The sequence below is a fragment of the Polypterus senegalus genome, chromosome 17 (genome assembly GCF_016835505.1).
Source record: "Polypterus senegalus isolate Bchr_013 chromosome 17, ASM1683550v1, whole genome shotgun sequence".
NCBI lineage: Eukaryota > Metazoa > Chordata > Cladistia > Polypteriformes > Polypteridae > Polypterus > Polypterus senegalus.
Window position 1 is genome coordinate 90,341,818 of NC_053170.1, and position 18,136 is coordinate 90,359,953.

The following is an 18,136-nucleotide window of genomic DNA, read 5'->3' on the forward strand; positions in this document are numbered from 1 at the left end:
ATTAAAAAATACATGTTTAGTGATATGGTTACACATCTTTCATAATTTGCTTTGTTGTAACACCCAGAGAACACACAGCCCATGTCTTTCACATTTGCAATCGGAGTATATGTGGCACTGTTTCCTCAAGTGTGCGTCACAAACTATACAGCAAACAATTCATTAGAAAGACAGAAGGATATTCAGACAAACGTGCACTTTACGTCAGCCACTCATGCTGTTCTGTTAATGTAAAAGGTGGTCTTGTGCGGATACTTGAGCAATTAAATAAAATGAACAGAAAAGGTGACTAATGCTACTTCCCATCGGCCCCACATTAAACGAGAACAAACCACACGCTAAGCGAGAAAACCAAGATTATAAGACCACTTTTACACTCATGTGATATTTCATGTATGTATGTTTATGTAAAACTGACGATTCATCAACATCCTTCTGAGCTCCTCCACCTCCAAATCTTTGTTTAGAATTTCAAGTAATGGCTGGCAGGGGAACTGGCAGCATTGAATCTGAAAGGGAAAGCATTTCATATCCTGAAAAGGAGGCCGAATTCAGAAACTCCTACTCTTAGTAAAACAAACAGCTGAAAATAACTGCAACAAAGTGCCTCAAATGAATAAGCCAAGACCCTGGTGATGAGAGCTGGCACAGCTGTTGTTGTACAATAATTTGTAATTGAACACTGAAGTTACTTTACTTGATGTTACCTGCTCTTACTTTTTACAGACACTGCATATGCTGTTTACCTCTTTTTATGTTTTCACATTTTATATATTTTTTATACAAACACTGAATCACAGTGAAAACAGAACTCTGTGGTCTAAATTTATTACAAATATAAAAACACAAAATAATTAATCTCATAAATATTTGCCCCCTTTAATATGGCACCCCTAAATCAACACTTGGGCAGGCAGTTGGTTTTGAAGTCCCAGAATTAGTTCAGTGGAGGTCATCTTGTCTTGGGTTTCACTTGATTGTAGTCTGAAACGCACCGTGTACGGCCTAACCGCCATGACTGGGATTGGCTCTTCCACCATGTCAATACCAGACGTCTGCAGTTTCTTTAGCACTCGTACTGGGAGATTCAGGGACAGTTGTAGCTCATGTGGTATTGGATGTATGTTGCTGCTGTCATGATCTGCAGCATTATACTCCCGTCACTGGTCTGTGGAACAATTTCATAGTATTTTGACAATAAATTTCAACTGCTGCATGAGGGGGCAGTAGCCCAACAGAGTGCCATATAGACACAACACATGTCACATGTATGAGAGCGGACTTTAAACATTTTTAGTCTGACCGCGCTGCACCTGACCTGCCTTCATATATGAGGTACACCATCAGTCAGACCACTTCCTGTTTTTTCCTCGAGTCATCATTCCTAGTAATTAATCCGGTATTGTACAGCGATGGTCGGTAGTGATGTTGCTTTCATTTTATGGCAAGTATATCCGATTGAATTTTAGTTCAAAGCTCAGAAAACAGGTCAAGAGACTTTTGGACTGCTGAATTACACGTAGGGAACAGCAATAACGAGCGGAGCAATGGTATTGAGGTGGTGACAGTCTAAAACCTCAACAAAAAAAAATGTGCTGAATGAAATTTTCAGCTGTTGGGGTAAAAAGAAGCTGCATCTTCCTTGAAGATGGAAGTTAAAAATTTGCTGCTACTCATCTTTGACAGATTTTTGGAGTGCTAAAAGCGTGCATAGAATGTGAAGAAAACACAAATTTGAAAAGCCTAAAGCATCAAGCAGAACAGAGACACGATCAGAATGATTCAATGGACCCCCTGTGTAAGGGAAAGGTCATTTCTCTGGGCCTATTAGTTACCTCGCTTCTCCAGTAGCCCACACAGTGCATGGTACCCAGGTTTGGCCATGCTGCAGTCCAGCACTCGGGAGTCAATGTCCTCCAGTACACAACGTGCAGTTTCAAAGCTGTCATTCATAGTTGTGGCAATGACGCCAGTCGGACCTCTCTTCACCCAACCGCTGCAATAGAGACCTGGGGGAAATCAGAGACATTAGAGCTTTCAATCACAAGCAAAAAGATGGTGACAAGGCTAGAAAAGTTCATCTTCAGAATATCTCGAAATTGTTTGGTAGGACCACACATTTAAAAAAAACACACGATCGTGTGAATGTGAGCAAGACTGGGTCCTGTAATGGACTGGTGGCCTATCCATCTTGTTTTTCAGAAAGCTGGATTTAAAAATGGTAGAAAATAAAAAGCTTTTCCTTCTATGGATTGCTACAACTATTTCTCAGTAAAGGAAAACCAGAAGAAACTTTTGATGGGCTTCTAATGAACAGTAACGTCTCCATGTAAAACCCCTATCAGTGAAGCAACATACAAAGAAATAGAAATAAACAAATGTGACATTTGAATGAAGTGTTCCATTACCGGGCAGCATGGTGGTGCACTTATTCACAATACTGACTCACGGATTCAATGTCTGGATGCAAACTGAATACCTCTTAACTATATGCAGTGTCACACATGCACGTCAAAGGATCATCTTCTGAGGTATGCAATAACCCATCATGGCTTGAGGGGGTGCGGTCACTAATTTTATTGCTTTTTTAAGACTCGCTCTACCGAGCCTCTTATCAGTTGGATCCAAGAAGGCGGTATTCTTGAAGTTGCTTACTGGTTTTGTGGCCCAGCGTGCATGTTTTGTTCATTCCAAATGAATGTTAAACTGAATGGGGCAACCTGGCTGGCACCCCAACATTTATTTGGGCTCCCCCTGTGTCTGCTTGCCCAAAGCAGCTTACGTGTTCTCCCTGTGTCAGCATGGGCTCTTTTCTGGGAACTTCCAGTTTTCCTCTCACATACCTAACTGGCCATATACTGTATGAGTGCAACTGTGGGTATTAACATGAGTTGGTCCAAAGATGGAGTGAAACCCCACACAGGCTTGGTTCCTTCCTTGTGCCTGATGTATCTAGAACAGACCCAAGCTCTCTTTGACCCTGAACTACACTCAAAAAAGTAGATTGCTTGAAAAGTGGGGGGGGAAAAAGAAACAAATGTGAAACACAAAGATGAAGGAACAACCTTTATAAATCAAAATTCAACTTGACAGAGAATGTTATTGGGAATAACAAATAAGGACTCACCAGGCGTTTGACATACTCGACCCATGTCATTAGGAATCACTCCTTGGGTTTCATCAAATGGCACGCCATCATCGATGGGCAAACTCTTGTAACCTATACTGCTCACAATGAGCCCACACGAGACTTCCTCCTCTTCTCCAGTTAGGACAGCCTTAGCATTCTCCCCTGAACCCTAAAAAACAAAACAAGGAAAACAATATATAAATATGCACAGAATAAGACCTTTACATGTTAAGAAAGCCGCACCCACACAGAGTCCAGGCATCACACTGGAACATTCTACAAATGGTACAAACCTTGGCACTTTTTCACTCTGTGCCATTTCTCCTTTCTCTGACTTGCAAATTCAAAGATGACGTGTTGAACTATCTTGTAAATTTCCAGCTTCTTATATAAAAAATTTTACTTTAAATGGGCCCAGTGATTAATTAGTCATCATAAATACTTGAATTGGCATCGGGTAGAAACGCTGTACATGCCAACCAGATGCTTCAAATATAAAAATCTCTCAAAAAATGTAGTTCTAATCATCAGTTAGAATCTCACACCTTCAGTATGTTTTTTACTAGGGTGGCATGGCTGAACTGTGGTTAGCACTGCTGCCACATGGACAGAGTATCATAGTGACGAATCCTACACCCAGTCAAGCATCCTCCCTGTGTAGTCTGCATAGGCTCTCCTCCCATAACCAGCAAATATAATTGGGGTAAGTTAACTAGTAACTCTAAACCTCCCCAGTATGAGTGGGCTTTGTGATGGACTAGTAAACCTTCCAGGGTGGCTTCCTGTCTTGTGAACAGTGTTGCTGGGATACGCTAAGGCCTCTGCAATACGGAAACATTTGAATAAATATGTTCTATATTGTATCAAATGCCTGACCTGTAAATATACTGCGTGGAATAGAATTATGGGCTAAGCAGGTCCCAAAGAGTTTCCAACCACACTAAATAAGAAAAAAACAAAGAAGTGGCAGTCATGGGTCCAACACAGCAAGGGGTTTCTGGAATCCAATCAGGCATAAAAACACATCAATATTTACTTACTTACCTTTACCAATTTATACAAATACACCTGGGCAATACCGAAACCTTTGGCTAGTTAAGTGGTTCTCAACGTTCAGGTTTTTGTCCCAAACCACTTCTCCTAACTAGACTCTGCCTTAATTAAGCAAGCCGTTATCTCCCAGTCTGTTTTTTTAACAATCATTTAGAAATTACAAACTTTTTTTTATTTTTACTGAATAGATCATGAATGTACAGTATATGTGTTATACTGGAAATAATTTTTCTTTTCTCTTTAAAGCATTTTTTAAAAAAATGTTCTTTAGGCAATTATCCACCATAATAAAAGGATAAGTATTTGAGTATATATGTCAAGATGGTATGTATCTGTCATTCCAAAAGATGGCAGAAATAAAATGCATTGCATTCGTCATTCCAACAGATGGCACATCACAAACATTAACATTGCTTTTACAAATCTCATACCAAATGGCATAACAGACATATGCATTGCAAGATGCAATACAAAAGTTAGCACCGCGGTCTACGTTGATTACTTCGATTTTAATGTAGCACAGCTAGTTTACTAATAAGCACATCATAAGTGAATAATACTGAAGTAGATGCTCCTTTTAGAGTCAATTTTGCTGGTGTCAGCTCTACTCAACATGATTTGTCTGTATTCAGATTCAATTAAGAAAGCAAACTCCACAGAAGTGATAAAGTGAGCATTTAAAAGATATGATATACATACTGTACATATGTATCTTAATTCCTGCGAGTGTAAATCTGACACTACTGTATTTTTCTAAAAGCTAATTGCACAGTAAGATGAATGAAAAGAAACATCTGACTGAAACTGGCTGGATCAAAAAAACTGCAGTCATAGGATTGAACGTTGAGAACTGCTGGTCTAGTTGACCATAAGGTGCGCAATGGTACAAGTACTAAAAGGGCTCAAGTGTCCGTCACCCTGCCTGAAATTCTTCACTTTTCTAAACAAAATTCAATTTTCTAGCTAAAAAACTTTGATAGGGACATTTAACTTATAGGGTGGGTCACCGAGTAAGCTGAGGTATTCAGCATTAGAAAATGCAAATTCGTTGTTGAATGTCACAAAAGCGCGTTAACATGGACAAGTCCATCCATCCAACCCGCAGAATCCAAACACAGGGTCACGGGGGTCCGCTGAAGCCAATCCCAGCCAACACCGGGCGCAAGGCAGGAACCAATCCCGGGCAGGGCGCCAACCCACCGCAGCATGGACGTGTCAAATGAGGCAATTTAAAGTGCAACTTTTCGCCGGACGCACCACGCGAAACGAGGATAAGGCGTGACGTTACTGTAGCTCCGGTAATCCTTCGATTCGAATGGAGGACGAGTGCATCGCGACATAGTTTCTAGGTAGCTGATATTTTAAATGGCCTGGATGGCAATACGCAAAGTGTGGGTTGAAGGCTAACCTCCGATCTTTGATTTATCATGTGCGGATGTTCATTCCCCATTCCTTAAAATACTAAGACGTGAACTGAACGGAGTCGAAAAGTGATCGACAGCTCATGACAGCAGGCCGCCCAATTAACGGTATTCAAGGAGCAACTCACGCGATAGTCCAACAGACTTAAAGCGCGGACGGACTCTCGCGATACCGTGGCGCTGCCGGTCCACCTCGGTGAGCCCTGCCCACTTGCAGCCCCGCCACTTTGAGTATAAACACACAGGCTGCAACCTGCTACATTCATTTCAAACTTGTCTTCTCTAAGTGACGATGAAAGTCATGTGTGAAATTGTGCTACTAACCTTACACGAGCAGCTGAGCCCACTCATTAGTTTCTTTTACGGGGCGGAAGACACCAAGGACCTGGAGCCGGAGAGCCCCGTGACAGAGCCCAGTGCTGGAGACGGTGCCCTGTCGCTGTGGAGTGCTCTCTCCGAGTCCCTGCCCCCGCAGACATTCGTCGGCTTGTTATTTATTTTATCCTTTATGGTCATCTTTAGCACCTGCTATTGTAAGATGGTAAACAAAAACAAGGAGGAGGTAAACAGAAATTCTTGGGATGGAAGGCTGAATGTGTTGGGGGTAACAGGGTTAGGGTTCGGGGTTCAAGTATCGTTACAGTAATGAGCGAAGTCAACGAGGCTATTGAATGAGTGGATTGCTAATTTGAAACATATTTACCATTAAAATATGCACTAGCATTCACAGGTTTGGATTCGTTACCTGCATAATCCTCGCGATTCAGCATTATATGTGACCCGCACCCAGACTCGAAGCTATGTAACGTGCTAGCTATTTTTGAGTTCTGGAAATCGTGGACTTTATACTAATCCAAATACATTCAGATACCAACACAGATTAAGCTCTACATCAGTTTGAAATGCAGGCATGTCTACGTTTTTTGTAATGTACTTAACAGTACTTTCTAATCCATTATTCCCTTTGGGTTTGGGGTGGTACCAACTGATCCACCAAAATGGCTATTAAAATGTGGAGTGGACATACTTTAGGGTTGTAGTATACTTTACCCTTGACTTAAACCAAGCTGCTGCTTCTTTTTGAAAACAATTCTTCATATTGTGTTCACTTCACACCTTTTCTCTTGTTGGATTTCAGACTATATCCACATTTCTGAGGAAATCCATAGAGCCCATCAGTGCAATTCAAGATAGCAATATAAAGCTTATTGAACAAATGGTAGCGTACATGGCTATAACAGATCAGCGGGAGAGGCTCAATGTTATTCTTATTGAAGAGGTTCAGAGGAATATCTACAATTTGGACCAAAGGCTGAAAAGACTGGAAAAAGAAAATGCTGTCCCAGAATTCCGGTTTTCCAAAATGTCTGACAGTATTTTAGAAAAACAAGATAGTTTAGAAAAACAGTATAAAGATGAGATTTTGGTAGATGAGGACTCTCGCCAAGGACGAGAAGACTTTGATCAAAATGACAGTGGATGACAAGCCAGGAGAAAGTCAACACAATGGCAGCTCGTGTGAACCGGTCCAACGATCAGAATTCTGGTGAAACTGAAATCAGAGACTAAATAAAGGAAAAAATGGAAAAATGAAAAAGAGAAGAAAAATGGAAAAGATCTGAAACCCTTTTAAATTTTAAGATACAAGTGTCATAGGAAAGGCTCGTAGGGAGAACTGCTGCCCCAATCCTATACTGAAAAGCAAAGCAGAGGAAGCCATGAGCAAGGAGATGAAGTTTAATCCATGGCTTATATAACTGAGTATTCCAAATACGGTGGGTGCCCCAGTATGGCTTATTAGTACGGCTTAATTTAAAAACCACCCCAGGGGTGTGGGTTAATCAGACGCAAGTGACAGTGTACCCTCCTGGGCAATTTGGCTCAGCTATGTGGGCACGTGGCCCATGTGCTGTTCAGTCCAAATGACTGAAATGAAGAATCTTGAGTGTATTGAAGGGGGATGTTCATCACTGCTGAAGTAGCAGTCAGGCATCATTTTAAATTCAATTCATATTAGAATAGCACTCTTGCATTCAGTTTGTATTCTAACTGCACTGCCCAGGTGTGTTTTTTTCTGCAGGGATCTCATCGCAGTGGAGACCAGCATTCATCACATTCATTTTTTCCATGGCTTTCCCACTGCATTGTTTGAAACAGACCTGTAACAGCTGACCTTGCACGTTAAAGTGAAAATCTTCATTTTAAGATTAGCACAAGAAATTGTCATTTCATCCAAGTCTACGAAACACAAAAGGTTTATTTGAGTGCGACTGTAGCTTTGGCCAGCTGTAACTTTCAGGTTGAAGGAGGACAAAACATGATGCGATTCTGAAAGCTATAAAGGTAGGAAGGTGACACCAAACATCCCATAAATAATTTACCTTGTATTCAGCCAACCTGAGTCACCAGCACAAAGTTATTTCAATGTCTCCTTTATTATACCCACATTACAGCTACTAACATCTGGACATACCCTGCCACTAAAATGACAACAGTCTTTTACTTCGCTTGTTGCTAAATAGTCCAAGTGATGGCTATGCACCATATTAGCAACTGACATGCATCCCGATATCTAATTCCAACTTGTTTTCTAGATATCTCTTAAGACAAAGATTATCTTTTTATTCTTGTGCCTTGCAGAGGTTGTTTAAAGGCCAAGTCTCTAACAAGAGGCAATAGAGTCCAGGCACACTGGCTTGCTGAAATGATGTGGTGGCCTCAACATAGTCAGTCCTCACTTGGAGGATAGCCTTCATGTGAACTTGGTCTTCTTTAACATCTTTGAGACTTGTGCATTCTCTTGAACCCTGACAGGTTAGATCTTCAGATACTGATCTATAGGCCTGACTATGACGGAGAAACCATTAACAAAGCAATGGCTCCACGATTTTAAGTTCTGTTACCAGCTTTTTAGGCCTCTTAATTTACTAAAGCACTTATGGTTGCAGAGAAGGATCACATTAAAAATCTCAGCATTCAGAAAGAAACAATGTTTGCAACACAATCAATTCCGGATTACTATAATCATAGTGAAACAAATTCTGGTCATTAAGCCAGTGCAGACAGAGCTTCTAAATAGAATCCACGTGACAATGTTTAGTGTGGTCTACAACAGCCCTTCAGTGAAACAAGCTGGTTCAACTGGGTGTTACCATCATACAAGAACTCATCTCCCCATCTAAGATTACCAGACACAAAAGGTTTACTTTAGTGGGATCGTAGCTTCTGCCAGCTGTAACATTTAGGTTGAGGAGGAAAATTCCTGCTATGATTCTGCAAGCTTAAAGTATGAAGGTGAAACAGAATGGAGTAAAGGATCAAAGCCACAAGTTGATTTATCGGTGTTAGCCTCAACCAGGCAGGCCCACATTACAGCCCCTTAACATCTGGACACATCTTAGCGCACAACCAACTTTTATTTTTAGTTCATCTGGTGTTAACACATCCAAATGATGGCTACACACCATATTAGAAAATGACATAGGACCCAGTTCTAATTCCAGTTTGTTTTATTGATCCCTCTCAAGGTAAAGATTATCTTTCATTGTTATGCCATCATTCATTTTCTAATGCAGATTAAACTGAATTTTTTAGGCAAACAGTGTTGTGAGGTGACTAAGGTTTTGGACTTTAAACCCAGGTTATTTTCTCCCCTGTGACTCAATGCGTGATCCCGGGCTAGTCAATTTGCATGTGCAAAAAATTAAAAATCAAGCGACTGTAACATGTCCTGAAATTGTACAAAGCCCTGGATGAATGCATCAGCCCAACAGGAATGTACAAATCAGCATTTTACAACATGGGCTACGTTACAGCTTTCATTCTAATTAGATCACATTCATTACTACAGTCATCCCCATTCATAAGTTATGATGCCATGCCAGAGTTATCTGGGTTCACATGTACCACCTTTTAAAATGTAAAACCCCTAAACCTTCATGAAATTTAACACAGTCTAGAAAGCCTCCAGGATCAAAGCTGCCATCTTAACTGTTAGATCAGAAGGAATGTCCATCTGAAATTGGAGGGCTTAGGTGTTTGAATTCCTGTGCAGTTATGCAACAATCTATCAATTTGGCAGGCAGTGTGGCACAGTGGTCAAGGGTCTTGGACTACAAACACAGAGGCTGTAGGATCAAATCCTGCTACTGACACTGTGTGACCACGAGCAAGTCACTTGACCCGTCTGTGATCGCACCTGGAAAAAGAAAAGCAACACACTGTACTTTCAATGTTGTAGGTTGCCTTGAATAAAACACACTAAGCCAGATAATATTATTATTAAGATATGGTGCTGGAGACAGTCTCTCTCATTCTAGGCAGACAGTAATTCAAATGCAGGACTACATCCACGTTAAAGTCCCAGTTTTACCATCTATTTTTTTCAAAATAGTTTCATGCAGAAACAAAACATTTATTGCAAAATGAGGAGAATTATAGAAATAACTTTGTGCTATTCTGTATAAACTAATAGCATCTCTATTTTAACTTGAAATATTTACTATTTAGCTGTAGAATAAATTAATCATGTGCACAGATTATAGATATTTCGTCTGACCCAGAGGACTTCGCTTAGTCTAATGTTGGACCGAAAGGCGGCCTGCCACTTTGGCTTGGTGCTCTCAGATTCTCTTTTGAATGTGTTCTTCCTTTAGTGGTTGAGTAATGCCATTAAACCAAAATCTTTGCCCCAGAGATGTAGTTCTATAATTCCACAGTATTGGGTGAGCCACAAGGCAGATTTGATTAAAAAGATTAAACCTCTTTCTATGATGCACACACCATATCAGTGTAGATTTTTGCAAATTGTATTCTAGTAACAAAACAAATATTAATATTCTAGGCAATTTATTTATTGACTAACTGCAGTGGTTCTCTAGCTCAGTCCTGGATTCCCCACATGGCTGCAGGTTTTTGTGTTAAGCAGTTTCTCAATCAAAAAAGCACAGCGGGATGATTTTTACATTTTTAAAACAATTAGGATTATTATGTTTGGTTTACCTTTTAATACCTTTTACTTATTTTCCTATTTTCCCCTTTTCTGTGTCGTTTGCTGCCTTATTTGTATCCTAATAATGAAAACAATTGAGAGCAAGCAGAGTAGATACCCAGGCCGACAACACAGAATACATGAAAGTGCTCATTTGTCAATAAGGGATCACATAACTAGACCAACTGGAAATGCACAATGAAAATCTGGATGATGGTACAATCTAACAAAAAAAGAAAAAAATAATTTTGCAACTCCCACATTGACCCCAAAACACAGACTTTGCCTAAACATTTGGCTTAAATAGGTAAGAATCCATTTTAATAAGATAAAGCTGGCTGGAACAAAAACCTGCAGCAACTAGGGTCTCAAAGACAAGCTTTTAGGAAGCACAGGCTTAGACCATTAACTATCTGCCCTACGTGCGCCATAGCCACTTGACTATGAAGATCATATAAAATGATAATTTAAATAGAGTTTTGGTCAAAAAAAGTTTGGTTAATAATAGTTTCTTCTATAAGAGCTTGGAAAAGATGAAAACCAAAACTTGATGTAGTATGCCATTCTGCGCAGGGTAGAAATGGTATCTCCTCAGGAAAGTAAATAACAGACAATTTGTATTTAACTCAGCCCTTAATTTCCATCTGTCCTGTTGTCCTTCACACACACACCTCTTGGTCAGTCAGATTCAGCCACCAATTCCAGTTCAGCTGTGCCCAGTTCATGCCCTTTCATTTCAGCCACCTGCATTCCCCCAGGTTAGCTATACAGTCAGATAAAAATGAATTGACGCAAAGCCTTTTATCCCCACTGCCGCACATAAAGGTTCTTATGTGATAGAGTAATGTTATAAATGTGTGAGAGCAACAACTAGTTATAGAAGCTTCCTACTCTTTAAACATGCAGGAGAGTTAATGTCTAATATCTGATCTGAAACATTTTAAAATATGATGGTTAGACAGTAATAAAAAAACCAACAAAAACACTTTATTAACCTGAATGCTTTCCATTATACTATCCGTCATGGGAAAGCAAGAATCAATGCACGAAAGCATTGGACACAAATCAGGAAAAATCCCTTATGTTGAGAAAAAAAGTGTCTTCATTCAAGTAGTGTGATATAGGGCTTAATGTTATTTATTACTCCCAATACTGCAGTTAAAGCTTCAGGAGTGATTATAGATACAAGGCTATCACAAAATGAGTGCTCAACAACACTTAAAATAAATGACTGAGTGATGAGGGCATTTCCACTCAAAGGCCAGATCTTGTTAAATAATAATAAGTTATTCTAGTACTAGGAGACACTTCCATATGTGTAACTGCTCCACAGGGAAATATATTCATCATAGCAAATCACTGGAAAACATTCAAATTCGGAACTAGAACTGTCTGAATGATCTCTCAATAGAGCTTTTGGCATAAACATCACCAGTGTAATCACAACATGGCCAAAAGACACCATTTACTTTACAAACAACCAAAGTGGAGTCCAGAGGCCAATGTCAAATGGAGAGCTGATAGAAAATACAGAAATTGGCTTTTGTCAGTTTAGCTGATGACATTGTGATCTGTAGTGATAGTAGGGAGCAGGTTGAGACCCTGGAGAGATGGAGATATGCTTTAGAGAGGAGAGCAATGAAGGTTAGTAGGAACAAGACAGAATGAGTGTGTGAATGAGAGGGAGATCAGTGGAATGGTGAGGATGCAGGGAGTAGAGTTGGCAAAGGTGGAGGAGTTTAAATACTTGGGATCAACAGTACAGAGGAATGGGGACTGTGGAAGGCAGGTGAAGACGAGAGTGCAGGCAGAGTAGGATGGGTGGAGAAGAGTGTCAGGAGTTATTTGTGACAGGCGGGTATCAGCAAGAGTGAAAGGGAAGGTCTACAGGGCGGTAGTAAGACCAGCTTTGTATATGGTTAGAAACGGCGGCACTGACCAGAAAGCAGAAGACAGAGCTGGAGGTGGCAGAGTTAAAGATGCTAAGATTGGCTTTGGGTGTGACGAGGATGGATAGGATTAGAAATGAGGACATTAGAGGGTCAGCCCAAATTGGACGGTTGTGAAGCAAAGTCAGAGAGGCGAGATTACGTTGGTTTGGGCATGTGCAGAGGACAGATGCTGGGTATATTGGTAGAAGGATGCGAAGGATAGAGCTGCCAGGGAAGATGAAAAGAGGAAGGCCTAAGCAAAGGTTTATGGATGTGGTGAGAGAACAGAAAGATATGGAAGAAGATGATCCGCTGTGGCAACCCCTAACGGGAGCAGCCGAAAGAAGCAGCAGGAGGTCTCAAGATGATGTCATAGTGGGCCACATTGTATTACACATACTTCTACTTACAAAGCCACTTAAACTCAAAGCCATGAGCAGAAACAGGTTCAGCACTTCATTTGGGGCCATTTTAATACCTCTGTTATATTCATGCAGAGCTAGCAAATATATTTAAACATTATATAAAAGGTAGTTTCAGGTCAACGCTAATGCACTGAAATTATCAGCCCACTTTTGCTCTTTTTAGCATTTTCATTTCATTCTGATCTTGCTTCAATTTCACCACCTTTAAAATCTTAAATTCACAAAAACAACATTTATGCCTGAAATATGACAAAAAAACTATTTAGGATGTTGCATTTTCTTCATATCTTGTATTTCTTACTGTTTATGTAATATTAGGCAATACTGTTTATCAGCTTGGACTGCTTGATTAGAACGGCAAGTCAGGGAGAAGGATGGTTGGAACATCTGCAGTGTTTTGTAGAACACTTTTAAACAGTGTATGTTTACCATTTTGGTGTCTGTGGCTGTATTTGTCATAGGGATATCAGGAAAAGCAGCTATTGATGATGTATGCCATTTTAATGGTATAATACATCATTTCCTTAAGCAATAGATTATACAGAAAACATGGAGGTTGCCTCCTGCAAAATTACAAAATTAGGAATCTGGAGAATGTTCTGCTAGTCCTAAAGTTAGACTTTCTTCCATATACAGCTTAAATTTTGACATAGTAAGATAGATAATTCTGAAATACGCTATATAATGACAGAAAGAGTGACAATACTGAAGGTTCTCTAAATATTCTGTGTGTATATATATTTATATACATGCATACACAAAATGACAAAACATCCACTATCCGGCCATGCCTGGGCATAATTATGTCCCATGTCCACCAGAGGGCTGTAATGTCTGATAAACGAAGGCAATAAGAGACAGACAGAGGTTCCTAAATGCATGATGTCAGTAAAACAGACCGACTTACCATTGCATCAGTTTTACTAAACAGACGTTTTGCTGTGCTAGTATACCAATATTATATCGTGCCTCTCTCTGTATTAATGATAGAAAGACAGATATACTGTATAGATAATACTAAAAGGTACTACAGGATGGATAAATATTTATCCAAAGTGCAAATTGGTAGTGGCTCTCACTTTATATTTTTACACATCTGCTGTAAATTCACTGTCTTGTATGGCGTCTGTAAATTTGTATATACCTGTATATTGGAGTTTTAGGTCTTCTATGGTAGTCAGATTAGGTGGGGATTGCAGTATGCTGGGATGTGGTGTCTAGTGTGTGGTGGTTCAAATGAAAATGTGGATTCATTTTTATGGATTTCTTTACATTAGCACTTATTTACAAAACTTGCAGGAATTTTTACTGAACTACTGGAAACACATCCTTAATTTCTGTGTTTTACATTCATATAACATTCAGAAATCCACTAAACCTGCTATACTGTATTACCAGTGTGAGATTTCACTATTCAGCCAATAGTGGAACAGTAACGAGTACCCCGACTATTTAGGGAGACACTGCTGGTGTCTTATTCACGGTTTCTGGGTTGGTTGATATATTGCGCCTGCTGCTGTTGGGATGAGCTCAGGCTCCCCCTAAGACCCCAGTGTTGAAACGGGAATTTCTGAAAATGTTGAGATAAATATATAGAATTTTCATATGTACCGTCCTCCAACCCCCTGGATTTGAGACACACAGTAATTAATCCGATTATTAGGGGCTATGCTGTTAAGAAGCAGCACCTGACTAAAGAGTCCAGAGTACTAGAAAAACAAAGGGTGGGCTATCGAAAGGAGTGCATCTATGGAACCTTTTTGGTGGGCAGGCAGAGCTCTGGAGGTAGGCCCAGGAGGGAACAGGATTAGGGTTCTGATTATTCAGCACTTTTTTTTTTCTTATCTGTACTCTTCCTAGTCTCAATTAATCAACAAAAATAAAATTTACAATACTAATCTCATATTCTTTGTTTACTGGGTTTTGTGGGTAGCTCCATGTTGCCCCCAGTCTTCAACATTGTATATGTTTTTATATGAGCTAATAAAACTGGGCAAAAACACTTAAAGCAGTCCATTTAATCACTACCACTAACCACCTGATGATGCCAAAAGCCAAGACTTTCTTGTTAGGATCTCTTCAGTCTGCAAAAGATGCACCAAAGGCATTCTAAAGCCATGCTGTGTTGAATTTGATGAGGGAACTGCAGAGGGTTATTAACCTAATATGTTTTCTGCAGTGGCGCTAACTTGCCGTGTTCAAAAACAAATGGAAAAAGGCAGCCAGAGGATTGTCTGGTCCTTTACAGCAGCTGTAGAAAAAGCAGAAGCCAAATCAAACACAAAGGCAAATTGAAAAATAAAAAAACAAATCAGAAGCACATAAACTAAGAAATGCAAAAATGAAGTATGAAAAGTACAACACGTCAACAAATGAGAAGGTATTTAAACAAAATGGACAGCAAGCAAACCAGAAGATAAGGATTCAATCACAAAGTCTAAAAGGAAGGAGAATGAAGAACTGCCACGTGAGACACCATGATGTGTGCAGTAGTCCACTACTTAAGCGAAGCATAACTCACAGTGAGGACAAAACCCACCAGATCAGTTGCTGTTTTCATTCAGCATGGAACCTTCCAGAGATGGTCCCATGTTATTACAAATAGTACCTATAAAAAGTAGTCGCCCACCTTTGGATGTTTCCCATTGTATTGCTATATAAAATTGAATCACAGTGGATTAATTCGGCTTTTTTGAAATTGAGCAACAGATAAAATAGATTTTAAGAATCAAGACTTTCTGGCATTTTCTGCTCAAGTGTATTTGTGAAATGCACATGAGCAACTGGAAACCCAACATAAATATGCACACACACTATATATTATATATACACATTTCTACACTTTTATAAAGAATGTAGTCTTTATTTTTTTTTTAAACCATAAATAAGTATGTGTCCCTCACTCTACTCACCATCCATCCCCACCCTGTTCCAATCCGTGGTATCGAAAATGGTATTGAATATCAATAGTTCTCAAAGTATTGAAGTTTGGAATTTCAGTATCATGACAATTATTCTACACAATATATTGCTTATCACACAGACAGAGAAAACAAATCTATTAGAGAAATCACCTCAAAGCAGTTTTGTACCGTAAACACGTTGTTTAAAAGTGCCAAGAAGTTTATACAAAATTAAGACGTTAAAAATGATTGAAAATGTTTACTAGAAAAAAGTAGGATTGCTTCAAAGGCAATTCCGATCCCTCCACTTCCCCCATCAATTTTCTAAAAATGCAAAATATGGTCACTTTAAAAAAATCACTTTATTTAGACAGATCTTCATTGTATATAGGAGCTCATCTCAAGACTGCAAGCTATAAACATGGCCACAGCTAATAAATTATGTAAAGTTCAAAAAATTACTTTTGCTCATATTTTAAACAGTATCTTAAAGAGTCGTTATTTCTAACATTGTGTTAACCAAAAAAAAAAAAGTCTAGAGTAAATTCACTATCAGCCATTTTCTGAACAGCTTTTCCAGGGGACCAGTGATCTGCTTGACATCACTGGATACAACACACTGAAAGTCTATCACAGGGCCCATTCACTGTTGTGACAAGTTAGAATTACCAATTAGCCTCACAACCATATAATGGGGATACGAGAGAAAACCCCCACATATACATGGGACAATGAAAATGCCACCCAGACAGTGCCCAGGCAGCAGCACTAATCGCTGCACCACTGGGCTACCCTAAACACATGCTAAGAATGCAAAATCTAAAAGAAACACAGAAGACATTGCAAGAGGTAGCGCATACAAAACCACTGAATACAAAAACACAACTTCGTTCTTTTTAAGATGCATAATCCATACAGCTTTTGTAAATTAAAACACTAAAGAAACGCATCATCAAACATTTATTCAAATCTCTCTTGCTAAAGTGATAGATCTCAAACAGAACAGAACGTTATAGATAAAACACTTCAGACTTTGTCTGGTACACACTCTGATTCAGTAGAATTAGCAGAACAAAAATAAAATGCTACCCTTACCATCACACTATAGATTAAAAATATCAGCATTTGCATTACAATAAAACATGGCAGTGTTACTTCTGTAAATGCACAGCATTATATCTGGAAAATATTGCTGTGAAAAAAAGCTGTTTATTGTTCATTGTTAGCCATCAAGTATAAATAATTGCAAGAATTCTGACCTACTGAATAAAGCAATAGACCCCAAACAACTGTCAGTGTGGGACCCTCAGCAGGTCACTCCACCATGCACAGATAACTAAGTCACTTTTATCTAAAGCATCAGACCGGAAAACAGATAAATAAAGAAGTTGATCTACCTCCAGTGCAGTGACCGCAAATCGAATTCCAGCAACTTTCTTCCCATCAGCTGTGGGAAGGATTTTGATAGGGCTTCGCAGAAATCGGAGGCTCCACTCTCGCGATGCTGCTGCCCAGCGTTCTGCGTCTCTGCCAGACGGTTCCTCCATTGCTACTTTCATCAGGAGCTCTGTTAAGCGCTTTCTGGGACGAGCTATATCTAGAGTTCAAACAAACCCAGCCTCGAAATCATGATGTTTATGAGCAAAATGTCATGTTAATATTCTACAGGAAAATGGGCGAGAATAATTTAACTAAGCACAAACAAACATTAAACCAAATGTAAAGTTTTAATAAAGGAAACTATTTAAATCCATACTCTTTGTCCATTCTGAAACCTGAAATGCCACAGCAGAAGTACATTCAGTAATTGTAGTGCACTCAGACCCCCTTCACTTTCTGCACACTTTGCTGCATTGTAGATTTAATTTTAAAGGAATAAAATTTGCCAGTTTGGGCCATCAATCTTTACTCAATCTATAATCGTAAAGTAAAAAGCATGTTTTCAGAAAGGTTTGCAAAATTATTAAAAATCAAAACTGCAATCTCTAATTTATGTAAGAGTTCAGACCCCTCTCAATTTTGGTTAGGTGCCTACTGTTTGCTTCAGTTCTTTTAAGAAGTGTTAGAAACTTCTTTGGAGTCCACCTGTAGCAAACGGAATGCATTATTTAGAGAGGCAAAACACGTACTTGCGTATTTACAGTTCTACAATTTATACTCTATGTTAGAATAAAAACTAAACCATTAAGTCCGAGGAACTCTCCATAGACCAATCCAATCCAAACTGTGGTGAGGCACAGGTCAGGGCAAGGGGACAAACCCATTTCTAAAGCTATGAGTGTT

The 18,136-nt window shown here is 39.4% G+C and overlaps 1 protein-coding gene across 2 annotated transcripts in view; it reads right to left on the reverse strand.

Moving 5' to 3' along the window:
* Nucleotides 1-18,136, reverse strand: part of fdxr (ferredoxin reductase) — a 60,211-nt gene that overhangs the window by 6,498 nt on the left and 35,577 nt on the right. For both annotated transcript variants that reach the window (XM_039740604.1, XM_039740605.1), the window contains 3 exons: nucleotides 17,251-17,450; nucleotides 3,128-3,299; nucleotides 1,836-2,009 (listed from right to left, as the gene is read on the reverse strand). In XM_039740604.1, coding sequence (XP_039596538.1) covers nucleotides 1,836-2,009; nucleotides 3,128-3,299; nucleotides 17,251-17,450 — 546 coding nt within the window. The remainder of the gene's footprint in view (nucleotides 1-1,835; nucleotides 2,010-3,127; nucleotides 3,300-17,250; nucleotides 17,451-18,136) is intronic.